General features: G+C 36.4%; 1 protein-coding gene across 1 annotated transcript; it reads left to right on the top strand.

The window, feature by feature from the left end:
- The first annotated feature begins 386 nt into the window (after nt 1-386).
- On the top strand, nt 387-23,848 carry LOC139686786 (VPS9 domain-containing protein 1-like). The gene is made up of 8 exons (XM_071583830.1): nt 387-729; nt 816-981; nt 2,862-3,080; nt 3,766-4,006; nt 6,281-6,693; nt 10,503-10,650; nt 15,617-15,877; nt 18,285-23,848. Exons 1-8 carry the CDS (start codon nt 649-651, stop codon nt 18,469-18,471), a joined length of 1,716 nt encoding a protein of 571 aa, XP_071439931.1. The 5' UTR covers nt 387-648; the 3' UTR covers nt 18,472-23,848.
- Nucleotides 23,849-25,641: the final 1,793 nt, after the last annotated feature.

Here is a 25,641-nt window from a genome sequence, read left to right as displayed (position 1 = left end):
TGGATGGCACGGGGGCGTGTAGAGGGTATTAAGGACTAAAAAAGGAAATACTCTAGGACAAACTAGGTTTTCAAATGGCATTAGGTGATATTCGTTATTGGTTACCAAAATGTGCTTTTAATTGGTTGAAGAATAAATATTTAACTGCTCGGCTGATCAAGTACTTCGCTAGTTTCCAAACAACAATGGGTAACTTACTCCGAGATTAATTAGCAGTATATTAAGTAAAGAATGATAACTTACCCCCTGGTTCCCAGCAACAGCAAAATATTCTTGTGACGCCTATTTTGAATTAAAGAATCGCGCATTCCAAATTTTAGTCTTATTTATCCCCACGAGAGTGCTCTGCGAAACAAAACATAGTGGGAAAACTTTCCGTCACGAGACGGGGTGGGCGTATTGGGTTGTGAGTTAATTGGTTGGTGAAAGCTATTTAAGTGGTCCTTCGGTCATACATGTGGATTCTCAGCTGTAGTCGTCATCGTAACTTTTATGAGGAATATGCTGCTTTCATTCGACGTGGTTCAGCGGATATTTTGGTGAATTTATATATCAGATATGAAGATTCCGAAAACCGTTAGCTAACTTCTTGTCCTGTGTAAATAATGAGTTGTCTACGAAGACGCACAAGTTTTCCTTTCGTATAACATGGCTCAAGATAACCTAAGACATCAAGCTGTAAAAAGCTTGATGCTTGCTATTGATTTGGAGAACGAAAATAAAGATGTGGTAGGTTGTAAGTTAATGTAGTTGAGTATTATGGTAGTTGAGTACTCTCTTACCAGTTCATGGTAATTCGAAATCTTGTTTTACAGGAAGCATACTTGAAGTATTTAGATGGTTTATCCCTTGTGGTGACGGCCCTTCAGAAGGATGCAACTTCTGGTGGAAAATGGCTCTTTACTGATAAGGATAGGAGATCCATGGTCAATTTTGCCAAAGAAAGCGTTGAAAGGCTCACACATCTCTTAAAAAAGCAAGGTTTGTTTATTCTCTAATTAACTGCACACTCATATGAGGTGTTATAAAATATTCAAGCTTGTATTTACGAAATATACGGTCTGTTTGAAATGAGTACACTTGACCAAAATTAAGTTGGCAGTTAATGAATCGGCTACCAAATATAGTTATCCATTGTGCATCATGCTTTGTTTACATTACTGAGCATGCATTGTTGTTATAATAGGTTAAGGTCCATTAACTTTGGAAAACTGGCTGAAGCGGATGATTTTCGCGTTCTCCCCTATAAAACACAACCAAAAAATCAACACTACATTAAGTCCCTCTTCAACTATGCAAACTTCCTTCTCCCTTCATTCCATCCAATATCTCTATTCGCTATTCCTGCCCTTTCCTCGTTTGCCTAACATCCTCCCCTCTTTCACAGTTTTCAACATCCCACTTTTTATCGACATGCTTTGCATCCATTTTTCTTGTCTCTTTATGATTTCTCCCAAAAAATCCCCTCTCTTCTCCCACCATACCTAGCACTACCTCGTTTGTTTTCTTTTCTGCCCACTTCACTTTCTCCATTCTTCTTCACACCCAAATGCCTCCAAAATACGGCTATCATCTTGCTTCAATGTCGTCACCCCACAAAAGCCACACTCCCTAACAAAGTTTTGATGAGCCATTTCTTAATATCCTTACTCAATGTCCTTGTCACCAATTTTCCTTTCTGTGCAAGATAATTGGCCTAACGATATTCTTCTCCTTGTTGGCCTTCAATTCTTCTCTACTAATTTGCCCATTTTGGTCCAAAACACTTCTAAGATACAAAAACTGTTCAACCTGCTCAAGTTTATGATCTCCGATTTTAATATTTAACTTAGTTTTCCTCTTTCTCAAAAACAGCATAATTTTGATTTAGTTAACATTCATTCTCATCCCATTACTATCGCACTGACTTTCCAATGCTCTCAGCAATGATTGGAACCTCCTTGTTTGACTGGCAAACCAAAGCTTGATCAAACACAAATCTAACTGATTTTATGGATTCACCACCGACTTTCATTCCTATCTCCCGTTCACTTCTACCGAAATTTTCCTGAACTCAGTGTATGGATGCAAAAAAAAACCAGGTATTACAATTATTTCTTAAATTTTTGTAGTTGACATTTTGATTGATAAGGTTTGGAATAATTACAGATGTATTGAGTGGGAAAGCATTTTATAAATGGGTTTTTAACATTAATGTATCCATGTTTAACAGTGGAAGTTTGCGACTGAAGATCTTGCAGCCCTCCGCCTGTGCACAAATGAGCACACATGACATAAGGCTCACTTGCCGTTAATAGCACAGTAACAATGTTATCATCTTGTTGTCTTTCTGTTGGAGGTTACAACATTGTGTTGAATCTGTACAGATTGCATTCTGAGGTTCTTATTAATTTTGAAATTTGTGCTCCAAAATTCATTTTGGAGTATTTTTGAGACCCAAATTTTTGAAACTCTGTGATCTCGGCTGTCTTTTCCCCCAAATTAATTAATATAATTGAAATTAAGGTGAGTAGGTGCTCTTTTGTTTACACTGTTACCAACTGTGTATTTAATTTTGCATGTAGTATCAGTTTTTCGTGTGAACAAAATGTATTTTTTTACCGTTAATCCGTAATACTTTTGTTGTTGTTCGTCCTCCGCTGCTGTAAAAACATTTATATGTAAAATTAATGATTTTTGATGTAGATTTCTCTGAAGACTATCATATTTAAACCTTGTTAAATCATCATCATTTGATGGAGTGCACTTAGGGCAATAAACATAGGAAATTTTATTAAAATGACACATATCAGACGCCTCGATGCAACCTCTTTCACAATGGCTTTTAGTAATGAATGGTTTTACTTTTCAATAAATTGTAGATGACATTTCTGCAAAAAAGCACGAAGAGGAACTTCTAACCTTGGCTCTAAAGCGTTCACAACAGGCCTCACCTGAAAGTGGGCCATTGTTATCACCTATGGAAGTCAACATAAGGAGCTTAGATAGTGATCAACGCAAGCTTTGCAGCAGTGAATCTACTTCTCCCATCTCCAGTGCATCAGGAATCATTGATTTCATCCCTAGTATTCATCCTGAAGGTAATATTTATTATTATTAGTATTATTGTTGTAATTTGCACTTTTATTATTTGATAAACTAAATGTAATTTCCATGTTCAATTTGAAGACCACTGGATAAAGTGTGATCATCATATATTTTTATAATTTTTGTAATTTCATGCTAAATACTTTAATTTTATGTTATTCTGTTAGTTTAATGTAGAAAGTTTGTTGTAGTAGTAGTTTACAGTAGTAACACTATACTGTAAATGAAACACTATACTGTGAATGAAACACAATACTGTAAATGAAACACTATACTCTAAATGAAACACTATACTCTAAATGCAACACTATACTGTAAATGAAACACTGAACTATTGAATTATTGTTTAGCCAATAAAGATTTATTATGGAGGTACTTATCACTTCAGCTTGAGTTCTGAGTATTGAAACCTGTTCTGTTCATTTGGCATCATCCTTGTAAAAATTTAAAGCAACAATAATTTCAAAATGGAATAACTGTAAAGTTTCCTGCTATCAATGCCATAATTCCCTTGTTCTATAGGCATTGTCTTTGTGAAATTTTTTTACAAGTTATAATTACTTCATATTTGAAATTTCATAAAAATTTCTAGATATCAGTCATAATGTTTTTGACTAAAATTAGGACTTGTGTGTTAACTTTTATGTGCACATTAATTTTTTTACTCCTTTTATGCAGAGGTAACGTTGAATGTTGACATGCCCCTCTCGCCACTGGAAGTAGTCCAACAGGAAAACATACAGTTGACCAAGAAGTTTGCCCAGAGGCTGCTCAATGCTCCTGCTTGTCAAAAACCTCAGCTGAGGTTGGAATTGGAGAGGCACCTTGTAGAAAATATGGCGATTGCGAAGAGTGCCCAGCAGATGTGGGAGGCTCAAAGGGAGAAAGCAGTTCAGCACTATAGTCGATTGGCAGAACAGTAAGCTGAAGGGTTTTCATCCTATCATGATAATGATATTTGAATTGAAGCTTATTTTTCAAAATTCAATTCATTCTCAGAAGTTAAAAAGATTTGCTCTCTGTTCCTTTAGTCTTTATTGATTGGGTGAGAGTATGGTGGAAAACCATGACGAATACTTGTTGAGAAATCAAGAGCTATTAAATTCATGAAAGCACTGACAATTGATGGGTTATAATAAAAATAGGTATATTTTTAAAGAAAAGAAAATTTAAAAATTTTATGTAGTGGTGCCAGCTGAACTAAGCATCGAAAGTATTTGGAGAGTGTTTTTGTACATGTTATAATTTTCTTCCTGAGAACTTTGATAACTTATGCTAATAACAATAACACATACTAATAACTATACCAAAAAAATATGACACTTTTCAGTTTATTCCATCATGGAGTGATAGATTTTTATCTTTTATGTGCTTTAATGCTTAATTGCTTAAAGAGTAAGGTAAACTGCAAATTAATCTGCATCATGATAATTTCATGCAGATAATTTCACCATCAGGATAGATGTAGCTTGACACAATTTTTGGAATGCATTTTGTATTCCTGATATGTGTCATCTGGGAAGAGCATGAACTAATTGGGAATGTTACATGGTGGATCATTTACTCCAGAAAAGTGTGTGACATAGTTTTTATAAAGGAAGGAGTTGGAGAGGAATGACTCATTTAAACTACACTGTATGCAATAATTTTGCCAGAAAAGTGGCTACCAAAAATTTTCCTGTGTCTACAAGAGCCAAAAGATAAGTTCTATAAAGAAAATAATGCACAATTTTAGAAGAATTGAAAGTTTCATTTTCAACTATTGAAAAGTCAGGCAAATTTATAGAGAAATTTAACTGGAAGCTTTGGAAGATTTGCTTGAGCTCGAGAAAAATTGATAGTCAACGTAAAATTGATAGTTTTAGATAGTGCTGTTCTAAATCCAAGAAAGCACAATCTTTGGGTTAAATTGATTAAATTAATTCAACTCCCTTAAATAGAGTAACAACCATTAGAGACTTCGGCGTTTTAATTGACCAGAAATTAAATTACTCCGACCACATACAGACTTTAAAAAATAAAGCAATGTCCCTACTAGGCCGTCTTCACCGCTTCACAGAAAATAAAGATCCAATTGCACTCCATTAGTACTTCTCAATAATTGTCCTTCCCATAAAATCATATTGCTCCCCCATTTGGTCCACCTCATCCCCAACTAATCTTAAATCCCTTGATTGCATCTCTCACTTCTTTGCCAAAATAGTCAAACACTGAGTCCCACTTTACTGCAATATGCCCTCAAATGCTGTTCTGTCTTCCCTATCCATTTCTAGTCCCAAAAGCTGCAGACTTAACGCTGATATAAAACTCCTCTACAACACCCTAAACTTGACTATTGATTGCCCTGAACTGATCTCTCTCTTCAACTTCAGGATACCAACCCGATCCACCCGCACCCACTCCCTACTCCATCTGCCTATTCCTAGAATATCTCTCACCAAGCGCTCACTGTTATTTCGCCTCTCCTCCCTTCTAAATTCACTCCCTCATACTGTCGACCCCTTTAACTTATCATGCAACAACTTCACCACCCAAACTTTATCCCACCTTTCAGTAAATTAAAATTTTCCTCGGTCCATGCTTGGTTCTCATTGTTATTGTTATGTTGTTATTGTCTTTTGTCCTCTTTCACGTTTGTTATATTTTTCACTGTAAAATGGCACTACTGCTGTATGTGAACAATGTTTTTAAATAAATAAATAAACTCATAAATGAAAAATTTAAATACTACAGTGGTTGCTTCAAAAAGTATTTTATATATTGTGCAAAATCTCAATGAATACCCAGCTCTGCACTGTAATATAAATAGTTGAAGTATGGCTTGAAACTATTGTACAAATTCTCTATAAGAATGAATTAGGAGTCAAAATTGTTCGTAATTTAATAATTTTTCCATAAATTATTAAAGATTGAAGTTATTTTATGAGGGTTTAAAAATGAACGGTATGTAAATAAATAATTAACAAAAAATAAATGTGAATCCATTGTAATTGCTGGTCCTATAATTATTTATAGTAAATGGTTTGACTGGGAACATGTCATTCACTTTTATACTCTTATCGAATATCAAATTTTGAAAAATTTCCTTTGATTCTCTTTTAATCTAATTCTACATCAGTCACTCGTTGCTTCCTGCAGTTAAGCCATACATTCATTTTTTCAATTCAGTCTCTTTCTTTTTGATCTCTTGCAGAAAATGTAGACTGCACCAGAAGAACAACATTGGGACTGGTGACATTCTAAATGCACAACTCAAGGATGCCATAATTTCCTGTTACATGTTTGAGTGGGACAGGAAGCTCAGGGTAATAAATGGCACAATGGAAATCCATCCTAAATTAGTCGAAGGATCTAGTCCGGAATCGGAGAGGCGCACTCTGAGAAAGTCATTAGAAATGGCCACAAGAGCACTTCGAGGGAGTATCAGGGGTCATCCACTGGGCTCAATCCTTGTGCAGAAGCAACAGTGCGTGTGCAAGGATATAAGTACGCTCTTGTCTTCTCATGATTTCAGTGAAGAGTCACCTACTGAGTCAAATGTGTTCCTAGATAGCTTTGGGAGTGAGTCAACGGGTGCCACTGGCATATTCAATAAGGTGGCAAAAGGTAATCCTCTTTCGGACGTATGGTTTTGCAGCATGCTCATTCATTGGTGTGTTTCATGCATGAGAGAATTTACAAGTTACAGGGTTTTAGACTTCACTGTGTAGCATTCCAAGGGGTGTATTCATATAATCTTTTCATAGGCCTTCTGTATGTTCAATAAATATTGAATTATCATTGCTAAAAGTTGACAGGAGTCCATGATTTGCTGGCTTCGGTGGTGGCAGGGTAACGTCCTCGTCTGCCAACCCAAGGGTTGTGTGGGTTCAATTCCCACCTGGGTGGGTTTTCCTCTGCCTAAGGCTTGGGTGTTTGTAAACGTCTCCATTGTTTTCACTGTTAATAGCCCGATGTAAAGACCAAAAAGGGCTGTTCCCGGACTAAGGATTAATAAATGATTTTCCTGATTATATTACTGAGGGAGTTATGTACATATTTGAAAAGAAAGCAATAACAATTGCTCGTGAAAACCAATGAAGTATGTTATATTTTATTAATGTACGTGGGATTGTAAAACTTTTACTTGTGGCTTATTTAAAAGAATAAGCAGAGTGACTTTTTGGAGCTAGGATTACAGTGCAAGAATTTCAAAGGGTAAAAATCATTTGCCTTGACCAGGTTTCTAACCAGGATGCCTCAATGTCCAGCTGAGTGCTATAGCCAGTTAAACTCCCGAGGTGTCCGCTTACACTCCAAAATTTTCAGGTCTTCTGAGGAAGAAAATACTATGACAAAATACAGTGCATATAATATCACAGGTATCTGGAGTTGTGATATTTTTTTGGAACTTTGATTTTTATTACGTTTGGTTTCATTTGTAATTAAATTTTTATGATTCCAAGTTAATTTCATACTTTAGTTAGGGACAGTTACTTGTTATTGTTGTGTTCCTCATTGTGAAGCTAAAGTTCACTTAGTTAATTGCAATTTCGCCAACGTTTTTTGAGTAAGGTGCCATTTTCTCTTTAATGATGAGAAATTTGAAAATATTGGAATTTTTTAGTCTTATTATCTTTCAAGGTTAGCAAACTGCCAATTTTTTTTACCGTAAATGAATGTAAAAGTATTGCCTTGATTTCTGAAATGCAGTGGAACCTCATAAAACTAGCATAATTTGTTTCCTGATCTTTCCTGTGAAGTGAAACACTCGTTTGGTGAAACAACTTCTTGCATACAAATAGAGCAAAATATGATTGGACATTGGATTAGAGCATTGGACTACTGACCGGAGGGCCCGGGTTTGATTTCCGGGCAAGGCACTCTGGGCACCTGCAGCTTCACCCACGCTATGTGATTTTTCGGGTACCAGGTCTTCCTGGGAAACCATAACCGGCACAGGGAAAGGAACTGGCCCCCCTACCCTGATGTGTGAATTTCATATGCTGTCGGGCTTAGTACTGGGTGAACTCTACCATCACTTACCAAACCGACCTTCGGGTTGATTACTGTGTTTATGGTTATGATTTTATATATACATTGTTTGTAATCATGGATCATGCTTGCCTTTTCTTCTATCACGGAACGCAGTAACTGGGAATGCGAGAGCAATTTGTAAAAGTAAAAAATAATCAAAATCAATATATAATTATTTATGATATGTACCTAATTCCTTATTACTAGAAAGCCTCATAGAAATTTGTTTTTGGCGCTTCAATTTTGTGAAAATACATCTCAGAATCATCATACATAAATTTTGAGTGCACATCACCACTTCCTTATTAGGGCAATGCCTCGTGCACATGGCACGATGCAACAGTTTCCCATGACCCTATCGGAAACTGTTGCAAAACTGCAGGCGAATAATATTTAGCCTGCTGTTTTGGAATTTCTGAGTGGTGGAAAAGGGTTTAATTTCCAAGTTGCCGCACGAATTTCCACAAAATAGCAGCATGAGGTGGCCTTTCATTGGCTTGTACCTGGGCAGTGCATTCTCTTCTACTGTTACGTGCAGAAATATAGGTTTGCTTTGGTATCTTCTTCCAGAAGAAACCCATTTCCAATGTAATCAGTGGCTCTTAAATACCTTTTCAGGCTGGTAATCCTCAGAATCTAAGAGTTTCTTGAAGTCACGGATGAGGTTCTGTGCTAGGCTTTGACTCGGAGCTTGCTGCTTCACAATGCCTCTCGATGCTGTGGATGCCAGTTGTTCTTGTAAACTTCTCGAACCATGCATGGCTCCCCTTAAATACCTCTTCAGCCATTGATGATCCTGATATCTTCTAATGAGGTCGGCAAAAATCACCTACCCTTTCTCACAAATGCTATTCTTGTTAATAGTGTCGCATTGCAATTGCTTTTCCTTTATCCACGTGAGAAGCAACCTTTCAACATCATTGAGAATATGTATCTGTTGTGTAGATATTTTTGTCACTCTCTTTGAAGCATCTGTCTCCCTTAATTTTGTCCTTGTTCTTAAAGAAATTGTAAATCGTTGTCATCAACTAATTAGTGATATGTGGACTAGATTAGCCATGCTCACACCCTGTTCACGATTTTCAATTACTTTACTTTTAATTTCTTCTGTTATTTTAATTATTTTTTGGTTTTCTTCAAGTAGATTTTTCTACGGGGTCTTTTAATAAACTAGTCACTAAATATTATCAAACTTTGCATCAAAGAATCACTAATAATAAGCTTGGACATAAGTTTGGGAAAATGTGTGATCGCTAGCGGCACTATGGCTATCACAAGGAGTGCTAAATGCAAACTGAAGTAGCAGATTTGCCATCATTCTGGAAATTCCCCTCTCCTTGTCACATGTTATGTGAAAAGTAACTGATTAAGCGAGTCATATGAGGGACTGATAATTTTGCTCGTGATGCAAATCACCCTGAATGCAAGGTGATCGTAAAGTAAGGTTCCACTGTATTATTACTTGTGAATGATGTATCCTTTTGTATGTTAAATGATGTTTTCTCTGGAGATAATGTCATTGTCCTTGAGAGCCCATCCTAAGCATTATCTTATGAGAATACTAGTATGAAATGAGCATGTAATTAAAAAGCCCAAGGAAGCAATCAGTTTAGAGATGCTCTGAGGAGATTTTCAGTAAACATGGGGTAATTGGGTTGAGGACACAGAAATTTGTCTGTGAAAACTTGAAAAGTTGCTGTGTCAAGAATATGCAGGTAGCATTATTAATGCTTAATTTTCTTATACTCTTGATATGAAGTACTTTATTTGTATAAATTAACCTTTTTAATATAATAGTAATTTTCAAGGGATAAATGACATCACAACTAATTTGGAATAGAACCAGTAAGATTTTTAAGTTAGTTCATCACTAATCTACAGTAATTATTAAAGAGTTTTCTACCAGTCAAGATAGGTTTTTAATGGCTACAGGGACTTATTAGCTGAACGATGCTAGTTTATTGGTACTTCCAAGCCCCACCTGCCACGACATAAATAAAATAAACTAATAATAATAAATGAATAAAATGCGTATGAAGTAAATATAAACATTCTAAAACCTACATAAAAATGAACCATTTTTCAACTAAACATACCTTCTGCCTACCTTCATTCTATCCAATATACCTATTAATTTCAGCTTCTATATTAATAAAATAAAAATTTATATTTTATTTTTATGTAACTTTATTTGTCATATTTATAAAAAGGTTTAATGAAATATATTGCCATCAAACAGCACAACATACTCAATTCAGTATTTCTTGCTTCAAAAGTGGGTATTTTTGTCTAAATTAATCAGTCTTTCTTCAAACATGGCAGTTCATTTGGACTGAGTTGCATTAGTGATTGGCGAATTTGGTGTGTTCATAATATTGTAATCTATTTGCTTTTTTCAGGTATCATAAGTGATTTGGAGTTTCTGGAAGCAATTGTTCTTTCCTTATATGAGCCTTTGAACACAGTGGAAGGTCATCAAACTTTATACCAGAATCTGCAGAAAGTATACTTTCCAGCTATAACTCCCACCATAAAATCATTATTGAGGTAATCATGCTTGTGGCTCTATTTTAATTTTGTAGTGCATAATTACCATTGAATTTTCTAGTTTAAGGGAACGGTTACCATCATCTTTGAAACTAATTTAATACCTTTTAAAAGACATTATTTAGGCATCATGGCTAATGCGTGGAGTTTTGCCATGATTGAAATTAACATTTTTTTTGGCAAAGCTCATTATTATTTCTTATGGTCTACATTTTTAGCTTAACCTTGCATACCAAAGTATAATTGCCATACAGTAATTGAGGAATACATACCATTTTTGTCTTGCCTGTAGCTTTTTTGGTGGAGCATCATTTTGATGTCATCTTGATTTTATATATACTGATTTGCTTTTTGGCAAGTATGTCTTTTAAAATGATACTGAAGTTCACAGTGACTTTAAATAACAAGTACAAAGTAAGCATAAAACATGCCAGGTATAAACTTGATGATTTTAGAAAAAATACAGTAGATATACATACACGTAGGATTGTGGCAGTCCAGGGGTAGAGTGTTGAACTACCCACCAGAAGGCCCAGGTTCAATTCCAGAGCAAACCTCTCTGAGCACCGTCAGCTCCACCCAAGCTGTGTGATTTTTCAGGTACCAGATCTTCCTGGGGAACCATAGCCGGCACAGGGAAAGGAACTGGCCCCCCTTCCCTGATATGTGAATTTCACATGCCGTCGGGCTTAGTACTGGGTGATCTACCATTACCTACCAACCAACCGTAGGGTTGATTACTGTGTGTATGGTTTATTTTATGCACACATGTACATACATGTGATACATATCAATATACTACTAATTTACATATTATTTGGTTAAGTCAGAATTGATGTGTAATTACAATTCCAGAAATTCCTTAACAGACTAGAACATTCTTTATTAATAGGTTAAACAGCTTTTTCTTGAAAACAGGTACTTCTGTTTCATATTTGATATCATGGGCTATTTGTTGAATGACCTTAAGCCCATTATTTGGGCCCATGGGCAGTGTTCTGTGGCCTAACAAATGGCTGGTGTAGGCTATTGCAGGTCCTTGTATAGTGACCATGATAATTGTGGTTGGACCTTTATGGAGAAATATTACCTTTGCCTGCTAGATGACATAAAATATATGCATTCAGGGTTCTGGTAATATACTAAGTCTTTTGAAAAGAGGTTAACATGATTCATCACAAGGAGCATTGTTCATAATATGTATAATCCTCTTTTGGATTTTGAAGATTATGCCCACATGTGGACAGGAACCCCAGGAGAGGATACTTTAAGTAACATGAGCACAAAATTTACTGATATAAATGGAGAGAAAGACTTCTAAATCATAGGATATCTATTATTTCTTATTAGGAAACATAGGGAACGTAACTTTTTATGTAAATTTAAAATGTGTTCCTCCCAAGACATGTTTCTCCCAGGAATTAGGTTCTGAAATTTTGGGAATGCTTACACCTGCTGCATGTACTGAAAATTCAGTGGGAAATTTATTTTTATTAGTGAAATAAATCAGGCTGGACTTGTTTAAATTGAGTTTTAGGAAGTTAAGAAGACACCATTCATTGAAAATCTGGGTTATTTCAGCTACCCCTTCCGTCAAACTGTCTACTGAGGAGGCTGACTCAGTAATATTTGTATCGTCAGTGTACAATAATGGGTCTATTCCCTCAACAGCCCTGAGCTTATTTTGTTGATCATTAATATAAATTTAGAATAAAATATGGCCAAGTACAGAACCCTGGGGACCCCAGTATTACTTCTCTGCAAGGAGAAACAAATTTGGAGCCATTTCTTGAGAGCTTCCACATGCTGATGCGATTTAATAATTCACAAACGGTGATCATGTTCTGATCAGAGAAATACCTATTTAATATTTTTTACATGCGTTAGATGTGGACACGGCAATTGTAGAAAGAAGTCAGTAGTGATCTGATGGGTGTGTAGTCATGTAATTTGTTTGAACTAGTTCAAGGTCGATATTAGTGAATACGTTATCTAAAATGGATTGAGAACTAGCACTCGCCCTGGTAGGCTCACTGTTGGTAGCACAGATGTTAAATGAAATTAGTAAATCCATAAATTCTTGGTTAGCTTTGGAATCATCGATGAAATTACAAATGAAGTCACCTGTAATTATCAAACATGGGTGATGGATTGACCTATGGATTTGTTCCCCAGAATTTGTCATTAGTTTGGTAAGGACAACACAGAAGTCATTGTTAGGCAAACGATAAAGAGACAATACATTAAAAACAGTGGTATCCACTGTGAAACCGGCAAATGCAGGATTCAAATGTTTGTTCTTCAGTGATATATTGGTACGAGAAATCAATTGAAATATGGAGAAAGCATTCAGAAAGTAGAATCAAAACACAATTACCATTTACCATTTTTCTGCACTGATCAGCAAAAAGCACTAGCATTAAGATACCCAGGTACGCACATGAAGAGTATCAATGTCACTTGCATTTAACCAATGTTAGTTGACACATTGCATGGGGTTTGTACTCATTTACTAGAGCCTCGACGCCCAGTAATTTTTTACGTATGCACTGAATATTTATGTGCAAGACCTTCATATGGCAGGCGTGGCTTCAAAAAAGAATAATTACCAACAATCATATTTTGGCCATAAAGAGGGGTTAATGAGGGTTTCATGAAAAAGTATTAAAACATTTTTGCAAATAACTTCTGTAGAATATATTCTATTGTTTCAGGCTTCACTTCGTGGAAGTAATTGATATCCATTATTGAAATAGAAAGAAAGACTCGTACTTTTCCACAGATTTTATTATATGGCACAACGCGTTTCACCGACTTGCGGCATCATCAGGTACAAATTTGCAAAACAGACAGAGCAAGCATATATACCCTCAGGACAGAGTGGGGGCGGGGAGGGTTGGAAGGATTTGAGGGGGGTGGGGGCTCGCAGGTGCGTTGATGGATTGTTTTGACCATTTCCAGGCTAATTTCTCGGAGAGGAGTGTGGAGGGGTATGGGAATAATTGCTCATTACAAAGTGTCGTGTTGGGGTTCACCAAGTGCCTTGTAATCTCTAATTGCTCGAGAGCGTCCATTTTTAATCCTTTTGGGAGTGTGTGTAATATCTCTGGGACAAATTCACTGCTGTGGTTGAATTCTAGTAAATGCTTGGCAAAGAGAGAGTTGTTATTCTGATTTTTGTGACACCTAGCGTGTTCCTTGACTCGTAACTTGATATTCCTGCCGGTCTGACCGACATAAACACTGTTGCAATCCTCGCATTTCAGTTTATAAATGCCTGATTTGAGAAGGCTATCCTGGGTGTCTTTTCCATTGGCTAGAAGTTTGGAGAGGGTTATGGGTGGGTAGAAGGCTGCTTTGAGTGAGGTGGGTAGGCAGTTGGAAATCCTATATGAAAGATCTCCCAGAAACGGGATCGAGCACCACTTAAAATCTTTAGATACTGCGGGCTGAGATACGAAAATGCTTTTTATGGCCATTGCTTTTTGTTTTTTCCGTAGTAATGTGTCAACTAGTTTGGGGTTGAAACCATTGCTGGTAGCTATATTAGTGATATTCACGAGTTCAATTTTGAAGTTTTTGGGGGAAAGGGGGATGTGTAGGAGGCGGTGGATCATGGAGTGGAGGGCTGCGTGTTTGTGAGAAAAGTGGTGTGCAGAATCATTAGAAATTATATGGTCTGTATATGTGGGTTTCCTATAAATTGCAAATTCGTGTCTATTATCCCTAATTGTGATTGTCAAGTCGAGGAAGTTGATGGTGCCGTTGACGTCTTTTTCCATGGAGAAGGAGATATTCCGATGAAGAGTGTTTAGGAAATTAAGGAAGGAGTCTAACTGTCGGTTGGTTCCGGTCCATAGGCATAGTATATCGTCAACGTACCGAAACCAATAGCCCACGTTTTTGTTATGCTGATTGTCAGCATTAAAAAGATGTTCTTCTACAGAATTGAGGAAGACTTCGGCTAGGAAGGGGGACAGTGGGGAACCCAAGCTAACCCATCCGTTTGGCTGTAAAGGGTGTGGTTGAAACTAAAATAATTCTGGTTAACTGTCATTTTGATGAGGGGGACCAATTCGTCTGAGATATTTTGGGCAATGGTGGAATCCTGGAGTAGTTCATCCACCCTAAGCAAAGTTTCCGATATTGGTACGCAAGTAAATAAATTGCTAATGTCGAAGGAGACTAGCCTCGCTTTTTCCGGGACATCAAGATCTTTCAATTTTTGGGCTAGCTCTATAGAGTTTTTAACTCCATATTTAGGTTTAAAACCTGTGAGATCTCGGAGCAATACGTCTAATTTTCGTGCCAGAAGGTGTGAAGGGGCGGACACAGCTGAGATGACAGGCCGAATAGGGATGGCTTTTTTGTGTAATTTGGGGAGTCCATACAACCTGGGGGTGGAGGGGTTCATTTGGATTAAACTAAACTAAAAACTTCTGTAGAATTGAAGGAAATATTATAGGAGCTACACTGGCCTACCAAATAACCAGCCGCCATTTTGATTAATGTTGTTTGTTTTGTAATGTAATTTTTATTAATAGCAATGTAATGTAAGAAATATAAAATTGAGAAATTGCAAAAACATAGTCAAAGTATTCAGAATAAAAAAATGATAAATGGCAGGATAAATATTGGCAGAAAATTCAATTTATTGAAATTCATGTACAGTCATTGGGTATTTTAATAATTTTACCCCTAAATAAGTGGGAAGTTGCTGTGTTTTTAGTAACATTTATGATAAAATTGATGGTATATTGGTCCTTCATTGGTTAGAGTGAACCATTAAATAGATCATTGCATGCAAACAGGCCCAGGTGAATACAATGCTGGGTTTTTCAAGTGAAAGTGGGAACAGAAAAGGTCGATTACGGGTTCAGCAACTTGAGGTACTAGAGCTATTATATTCCATGCCTTGGCGGCATAGAAAAATATAATACTGTCTTGAGGTGTTAATATCTTTTAGGCTGTGCGTTATTAGACCAAGAAGTGATTTTCCTGGGAGCCGTAGAGTTTCCCAAGAGGATGAAAGCTCTGCAGGTGCCAGTGACATCTCCTTAATGGCCCTTAACAGTTTAGAATTTGAAACAAGATTCCGCCTGCAATCTCTTCAGAGCTTGTCCAGCCCATGTGAAAAACTTGACTGCCTTATGGAAGTCATGAGATCGTTATGCAGCTGGAAATACAGTTATTCTCCTGAGGAAACAAAGAAAACTCCTCAGCCAATGTGAGTATTGCTTGTGAATAAAAATTTAATCCATTAATCATTATGGTCAAAAGGGGTTGAATGAAGGAAGACATATAGTAGGTGATCATAATATCACAGTAGATATTATTAAAAAAATAGTAAATACACTAAATGTAGCATATGCTTATTTATTTTCATATTACCTGTAAACCAAGTCACTAGAGTCTGTCTCAAAAAATTCAGTGACTCAGTTAAAAGGCTGACTCTATGGCCAATGAAACGGTACGGTATAGAATATTGCTATATTGGGGCTACGTGCAGGAACTATTTTGTTTTATTAAATAATTTGATTGTAATGGATAGGGAGCACTCTGTGGTTGTTGTTCGTTGATGCCGAGAAAATTAAATGCTATATGATGAAGCACTACATTAATCAAGTGATTTCTTAAGGATTAATATAGGTATATAATATGGTACTGAAATTTCAATATGTTTTATTTTATACTGCTAAGTGAATGCCCTGTGATTCCTTCTGATTGGTAGCCCCAAGTGTCTTTTCAGTTTAACTTTTAAGAACTTCATGATGGATAAAATTCTCTTAAAGTTCAAGGGCACAATGGAAAGAATTGCCTGAATTCAAATTTGCATCCCTACCATGTCCACTCTGAAACATTACTTAAGTTCAGGTTTTAGTAACATTAAAAATTAAGTGAATAATTCCATAACGTAGATATTAAAAAATAATTTGAGATACTAGACAAATTGCAATGCAAAACTTGCAACGTAATCCTTTCTAAAAAAAGATAAATTAACAAATTTCATCCTGTAAAAGAATGAGTAGACATGAGCCAAAGTACTTGCTAGCAATCTGCAACCTTAAACAAATTCATGGGCCTTTTTTCATCATTCAGCAATTCACTTAAACTAAGAAATTCTAATTTTTTTAGAGAAACCTGTTCTTTACAAACTCATGCATGTTCTTAACAAAGTCATTACAAATAAAATATATTCTACTCTAGCTGAAATTCACAGAAAAACACTGCAGATGAGGGCAACTGTATATTATAATCAAGTATGGAATCAATTATATTATTAGGTAATCTACCGGTTAAGGTAGGTTTTTGGATGGACATAATTACTAATTTGATTTATTCTTGATTGTTTGCACATATTTTTTCTTCTTACTAGCTGAGAGTACCCTCCTGTATAGTGCACCAATTTCACCCTACCTTCGTAAACATTCCATAACCTTGTATTGCTTCTTCCACCATGCTTCTTTTGCCGAATTAGTTTCCCACCTCAGTTTATTAATGAACTCATTATACTTCCTTTTGGCTAACTCAGTATATATATTCTCCTGTTTCCTTATCATCTCTATCTTTCTAATCATCCTGTCTGAAATTCTTCATTTTCTTCTCCTTTTCCTAATTTTCCTAAACCTCCATTTGTGGCTTTCGCTTCCCATTCTTCTTCCATTGTACATCTCATTAGCTCGCTGTCCTCATTCACAATTTCCTTAGCTGCCTGCTAATACTCATATTTTAGAGTTCAGTTTAATGCTTCAACATTTCTTTTCCTCGACCATTTTCCAGATTCATCTTGAGGCTAACGTTACACTTCATTTGGAATAAAATATGATCTGCTCATGAAATTCTCATCTGCTCCTTGGAAACTGCAAGTTAATTGCACTGTTCCTAAATCTGTGCCTAAGCATAATATAGTCTGATTTCTTCCTGAATCCCTGGGTATTTTCCATGTGTACCGATGCCTATCATGATGCTTAAACCATGTTTTTGTTATAATTCAGCCATCTTTCCTGCACAGCTATTGCTTTCTCCCCTTGGTCATTTCTTGTTCTTAAACCCCAGTCCTCACTACCATGGCTTTGCTCGCCTATCGTCATGTTCCAATACCCCATCACTATCAAATATTTTCTTCCAGGATTACTCACAATAATTCTTGCTAATTGATTGCATACCCTGTCAATATCTTCCTCCTTATAATAGCTCGGTGGTTTAACAGTAACCAAGTCTGCTGGTTCAGCTTTTACTTTTAATAATAATGCAATTTTATTCAATCTCTCAATTGCAGCCATGCAGCCTTTATGGTCAATTCTATTGCCATCCTCTCTGGCTTCTTTCCTCTCTGTATATATCACTCAATAACTGATGCGGGAAAAATACTATTGGCAAGCATTTTTTTGGCAAATATGCTTGTGCTTATTGGTGAAAGTTATACCCATATATCCCCGGCCCATGATATGCATTCTAATTAAAGAGCACATATTGGAGTAAAAAAAGTATGCATTATGGGGTGGGAAATACAGTAGATTCTATTGTTTTGTGCAATATCTCTTCATGAAATGTTTCAACTCACAGTGCCTCTCTCCCATAAATGTTCTTCTAATTTGTTCAAATGTCTCTCTATTATGTCCATATCTTTCCAGTGGAGCAGATGACCTGTTGTCCCGCTTGGTATCTGTGATACGTGGTAGTGAGAATGAAAGCCCAGACAGCCTAGTGCCCTTGTTGCAGATGGAAGCCATCTTTCTACAAGCATTTTTGCCTGAGGAAATGGTCCTTGGGGAGGCTGGCTATTGTGTGACAGTCTTATGCAGTGCATTGGCTGTCTGAACTATTAGCACACCTTTTATATACTAGTGTTGAAATGATCATATTATTTCTCTGATCTCATCACGCAGGCTATTTAAGTATTTCGGGGATTTTTAATGTAATGATTTTTAGTCAGCAGCAATAAGTCCATGCCAGGATCATTGGTTAACTTCTCTGAGTTTCTATTATTCAGATCTCATCTTGGGAAATAATGAATTTTTGTATTTTCACATTCATGGCTCTCTCAGACAATGCACTCCAGTATTTCAGATGACCCGATAATTTGCCTTTTAGCGGTCATCCTTAAATTGCGTTAAGCCATTTTGGGCTTTTCTTAATTCTATTTTTAAGAATTATGATATGTAATCCTCCCACCTAAATGCAGCTATTGGTGCTGTTATTGATTTCAACCGTCACCTTTTATCTAATTGAAGAAAAAAGTTCATTTAGGTTTGGCGGAAGTAATTGTCTACATGATTACTGATCGATTCAATTATGTATCGATGCTAAAAAAGTACACAGTCCAGCTTTAGTAGATTTACAAATGGTTAAATTATTCTGAAAGGACAATTTCATTGGTATTTGCAGTATTTTTTTATGATGTGGGGATTATTATATGTTAGATTTCTTTATTTACTGGGTGGAAGTAATGCAAATCTTATTTAAAATTTCTCCTGAGCCCTGTACTCTATCCCATAAGGAAATATAATGAAATGGCACATGTACCCCTCCCTCCATCCCTAAAGCCTTAAGTAATTAAAGGTACTGTCTCAAAGTTATTGTTCTGAAACATATTAGTATCTTGCATGAGAATAACTATGGAAAACATGAGCAGTGCATTGGCTGGGTTCCAGGGTCTATATCCTAGTCGGTGAAATGCCTTTTTATATTTTTATTTCATAGTTTTAGAATGGAAAATGCACTCATTTTATGCAGAATATGCATAGTGCATATGAGTGGCAGTTACCATGGTATACATGTTATTTTTAGTGATATGTTAGTAATGGTAGCATAGAAATATCAATGAGGGGGCAGAGATGGCTTTTGCCTCTCAGATTAATTTTTTTGAGAAAAATAGCAGTGGGGAACATGAGAATTTAAAAACCATTAATATTATCAATTTAATGATGCCTATGAAGAACTAAGGACCATTATTGTTGATACTGGTGCCCTAAATGAGTCTGGCTCAGTCCGTAAACTGGTATCAAGAAGTCAAACCATTTGGATCTACTGGTAGGCATTCCCAATGCCTAAATCATCCGATCACAAATTCTGTCTCATAAGAAAATGTATAAAACTTGGTTGGGGCAGATTTTTTGGAGTTCTTCCATGGAGCAAATCTTACCATGGAAAAACCTATCATGGCCTCTGAGATATCTTTGTTTATAGTGGCAGGATGGAATAAAAAGCATATTTTAAGATGCCATGTAGTCATGCATATCTGTGAGTTAGTTTAATTTTGTAATATGGTTAGAAATATTTCAGTGACAGGGTTAGTACACAATATGAACAGAATTTAAAAAAAACTTCTATGCAATGACCTGGTATTGGCTCAATGACCTCATATGACCTCTGTTGACTAATTACCTCATATGACTAATTTAAGGCACAATTCAATGAGAAAATGGTTACATATATCAGATTAGAAATATGAACGAATACACTACATAGCTGCTGTAAGAAGTGGTGAGAGTACTCAACACTGAGACATGTCATGTGCCCTGGTTTGGACCAAAGATGTTGGCATTTTTTAAACTTTTATTTTCAACATAATTTACCTTTCAAATTATCTACTGAAATAATTACTCTGGTTAGTTGCATGTTTTTATGTGTTAGCACTTGGATTCAAATTTACCCAAAGATTTAGCATGAAATGTGGTCTACCCATGAAACTACAAGTACTCTTTTCTCAATGGATATTAATTTCTTTGGAATATTTTATCTGCAAATTATTTTACATTTTAGTGTAGCACCATGATGAAAACTCACACGTCCATCATTATGGCGAATGACTTCACCAAAAGAGAATTCCCTCATGATTACATCGTATAGGGCTTTCAGTAATGGAGCACATGTTTATCCCTCATTACTGGGTGAAAGCATCTTGAAACTCCACAAAGCTCCCTTTTTCGAAAGGTCCTGGGATAGAAAACAATGCTGAATCTCTGCTGCAAAGAGAACTTGGGAAAACTGCCATGGGAAAGTCCATTCTCCTTAGGTGCTCAGGCCTCGGATTGGTCTGTAGCATTCTTCCAGTTGGATCTATGTAGGCTATGGTGGAGTTAGTGTGGTAGGAATGGAGTGTAGCCTTTTTGACATCTCTTTCTTTTAATCACTGTCTTGTCTTAATGAAGCTCTCATGACATAAAGTCAATGTCCTCGTGGTCTGGCCCTCCTGTTTGCCATATTGTCTCTCCATCTGACCTTAAGTATTTTCCCATAGCACTACCATTCAAAGGATTTTAGTCAATTTTCCCACCTCCATTTCCATTGTCCACGTTTCACATAGGGCAACACTTCAATTGCATGTTTTTAGTTATCTCTTCCTTGTACATTGATGCTGTATGCAGTGAAGAGCATTTAGCTATTTTTCTACGAAGTTGTCTTGACGATCAATCACTTTTCGCATCCTTGTAAGCAGCTTTTTAATACTGGCGTTGTACCTTTCTCCCGCCGCGTCGTGAAGCCAACTGACGACTGCTTCTCCAATATAAATTCATCGCCATTTAGTGGAGGTGTACAGTGAGAAATTAATGGACATCAAAAACGTGCAGAAGTGGTGCAGGGAGTTTTTTGATGGCCGGGAAAATGTCCGCGATGAGGAGTGGTTGGGGCGGCCGAGTTTGCCGGAATCAACAGTGGCTCCAATTGATGAGATGGTGCACAATAACCGGAGAATTACTCTTCATGAGATAAAGGAAGGCCTTGATGAAGAGAGTGGCTACTTCTCTGTGCAGAATATTGTGTCGGAGGTTGGAGGTCACAAGGTGTTTCACCAAAGGAGTGTGTTTGCATCATGACAATGCACGTCCACATGTGTCACATCAAACGACCACCCTACTCAATGAATTTGGCTGGGATATCATCGACCACCCTCCTTACAGCCATTGCCCCCGGCGATTACCACTTATTTCCCGCTCTCAAAAAACACCTCGGAGGACAGAAATTCAAGTCAGACGAGGAAGTGTAAGAAGCAGTCGTCAGTTGGCTTCGTGATGCGGCAGGAGAAAGGTGAGACGCCGGCATTAAATAGCTGGTTACAAGGATGCAAAAAGTGATCAATCATCAAGGTGACTATGTAGGAAAATAGCTAAATGCACAGCCTTTCCAACAATGTACATAAAGTCGAGAATAAATTTGATTTTTCGGGAAAAATAATAGGAGACCTTACTTTTCAAATCGCCCTCGTATACCAACCATATTCTATTCTATATCCAAAGCATCATTTTTGAAATAATTTCAAGTCATTTCTTTGTCAAGTTTATCCTTTGTGTTTCTGATAGAGCATCACTATGTAGCTATCTCCAAGTATGCACTGTGACACCGGGAAAGTAATACTCAAAAAAAGTGTTTACAATCATAGAACCTAAAAAAATTTTATTAGTCATGCTCAAGATATCACCAATAGAAAATCACATGGAGTTAACTAAATCAGATTGAGTAACTTAAAATTATTAATATTACTTTTGGTATTATTTTTCTGATGTGTAGTCCAGTTGGTATATCACTGGGCTTCTAACTGAAGGACCTGGGTTCAATTCTGGGTGATTCCTCACGGGACCTTTAGTTTCACCCAAGCTGTTTGATTTTTTTGGTTGGCAGATCACCTTGGGAAACCACAGATGGAACAGGGATAGGAACTGATCACCCTTATGGTGGTCATTTCCTATTCCTTTTCCCTATCCCTATCAGAAGAGTTGAAAAGAAAGAAGTCATTCATTTGGGTTCTTTTTATTTGAGTAGATGACAGCATGTGTTGGAAATTTGATTATAACCTACTGGATGGGAATCAGCAGTGGCGTTTCTAATGAGGAAGCCATTTTTAGACGTTGTACAACTTAAAATCTACACCTATGGTAACCATAACATTATGAAATATTCAAGGAAATGCTAGTGTAAATTGTCCTCAAGGAATAAAGGCAGTGTTTGTGCCGTTTATCATAATTTAAATTATCAAAGTGGTTAATTTTGAAAATGATAATGGAAGTTTCACTAGGGTATTCTGAGAATGTACAGCTGATAAATTAGCGAGTTCATTAATTACTGCAGGGTATACGAATATAGAAAAGCGTAGGAGTGCAAACTGTGTTTTAAATTTCACTATAGCAACTTAAGTTAATAGTTGTGCCAATGGTCAATTGGCTATAAAGTTGCATCAACTTACATTGTCCAGGCTTTATTTTAATTAACATTAATCCAAAAACAGCAATTTGACTTTTACATTGGACTTTTAACAATCATGCAGCAATAGAGACAAATGCACGCACCCAAACCCTAGATGGAAAAATAGCTAGCTAGGTGGTAATCGAATACGTGTTGGCAGGTGACGATGTTACCCCGCTGCCACTGGGGGCAGCCGGCCGGCTTTCGGAATGGCCCGAATTCTAGAACTGTTGATGTTGGTTTCACTTTTTTGGGATAGTGGATTCTGACTCCGGCTGAATGTGATATTGATGACTCGATGAATGATGAAAAATTCATTTAATACAGACAGAAAAAAATTCTACAAAATTAATTTATTTATAAAAATTTTTACAATGCCGATTATCATTATTATTAGGTAATCTACCGGTTAAGGTAGGATTTTTGATGGACACAGCTACTAAATAAATATTTTGTGATTCCTAACAAAATACAAAATCCAGTATCCTGCTCTACATCAGGTCCCTCTTCATCTCTGAGTACTTTCCTCCTCCCTTCATCCCATTCAACATCCCTATCCTGTTCCTTCCCTTTCATCGTTTGCCTAACATTCTCCCCTCTATTACAGTCTTCAAAATCCCACTAGATTATCCTTTTTTTATTTTTTTAATAAATTGATTGATCAAAGATGGCATGTGAGGAACATTTTAATACTATTTGAATATAACTGGATGGCTATTATCACAGGAACACGCTTGGCATATATGTATGTACATATTCAACAAGTGTGATTATTGATGAAATGACAGTTTTGCGTGCTTGCTCTGGGCGAGTTAGAATATTAATTTTGAGGAGGCATTAAGACATTGGGAAACGTGACCTTTAGGACCTTTAAAAATATGGCACCATGGTGGGTGCATACATAATAGTAATGTGATAGGTAATGATTTGTTTTAATTACATTTTATGTAAATGTGGGAATATTAAATCATTTTATTGTAGAAAGTATTTTTATTTCTTTTTCAGCGGAAAATGATTTAACCATTGATGTCACAACGGTATAATATTAAATCCAGTAATATTTTCTCATTGTTTTGCCTTTAATTTAAATCAAGTGATTACATATATTAATCAGAAAATTCGTAATCCCAACTGGTCAAAATGTGATCTGCTGTATGCATTAACCAATGTAATTCATTACATTGAGGAAATGTCTCAATTTTGTAATTGTTCTTAAAGCATGGATGGGGAAAAGAATATCAACAGTAATTTTAGACAGCTTTCATTAAAAGAAATAAGATGCCATGATCAACATTTTTGAATGCTGAAGGCAAGTAATTTGACCAAAACAATATTTTTCTCATCCAATGAATGTATGGTGAATATGCAAATAACATAAATGAGGAGATATAATTACAGACTTGTGTGGCTGGTGATTAAAATGTTTCATTTTGGCTTAGTATTTTAAACACATGCAAAGATGTTACGTCTCTGAAACGTTTTTATAGAAGTAAAACTAGAAAAAGACTTACTTCACCTATGCTGTACCTTTTCTAGTTTATCCTAGCTAATCTCTCACTGTTTACTGTCTGTCCCTGAGGCACCAACTCTCTGTAGATAATGTTGTCTTTTATGTCGAAATAGACAGTTTATTCATACTTATTTTTGGGGCAGACCGTGTATGTGGATCTAGTTTCAAATTTGTTCATGCTCGGTATGGTGCAAAGGAAAGAGGCAATGGAAGTAGCATTTAGGGAGTTATAAAAACTTGGTAAATGGGCGTAGATCAATTTCAATCACCTGACATTTCAGTGTTAGCTGTTATATACATTAGGGCTGCCATTTGTGCTGTTGATCAGTAGTTGGACAATGACTGGGTTATCTTATTTTATTATTATTATTATTACTACTGCTAATCTATCGGTTAATGTAGGCTTTTGAAGGACACAATCTACCAAATGGTGCAGGAACAAATTCTTAGAAACTGAGGAGCAGACCATGGCAGTAACTTTTACAGAGTCATCTGCTAAATGCACAATATAATGCAACAATTTAAGAGGGTAAAAATCGTTCCTCTTGACCAGGATACAAACCTGGATAACTTGATATCTGGCCGGGTGCTTTAGCCAGTTAAACTACCTAGGTGTCCTCTTACACTGAAATTTTTGGGGCTTTTAAGGAACAAGATATTGTGATGAAATACCATACATACAATGTCACAGGCATTGATAGTTGTGCGCGAAGCCACATAGTTCACAAGGTTAAAGCCCACTGGAAACAAAGGTTGTTTTACATTTGTCAAATTCCAAGAACCTGCAGGAGATGATGTGACAGTAACTTTTAACAGAGTAATCTGCTAAATATGCAATTACAATGCCACAATTGCCATGTCTCTCTTAACAAGACAAAACATGACATCCAATGCTATAGTAAGCGCCTCTCTGCCGCTCTGTGGTCCGATTCTGCTTTTTCTTCTCCTTGTAATATTTGATCCGTTACTTGCTCTTGCGAGTTGACTAGGCTTTTTCCTACCTCTTTATTCAGTATTATGGCAACCCCACAATGGCTCTCGTCCCCGCTGCTGTATAGTATTCTATTACTATCACTCTAGTAATCCCCACTACCCTTCCTTCTCCCTTCGCATACACTAAAAACATTTATATTTCCTCCTTCCATCTCTTGCTGTATATTCTCTAATTTTCCTATCTTCAACATTGTCCTAACATTCCAAGTTCCTATTCTAATTAATTCGGTCTTCTTCTCTACATCTTCTCTGCTGCTGCTGTCATTTTGCTTTGCAAGGGTTTTGTGAAATGATGGCCGAAGAAG

This window comes from Hetaerina americana, unplaced genomic scaffold, assembly GCF_022747635.1.
Source record: "Hetaerina americana unplaced genomic scaffold, ioHetAmer1.1.p SCAF_15, whole genome shotgun sequence".
Taxonomy (NCBI): domain Eukaryota; kingdom Metazoa; phylum Arthropoda; class Insecta; order Odonata; family Calopterygidae; genus Hetaerina; species Hetaerina americana.
Note: the sequence above shows the minus strand (reverse complement) of the source record. Positions and strands in the feature narration are given on the sequence as shown.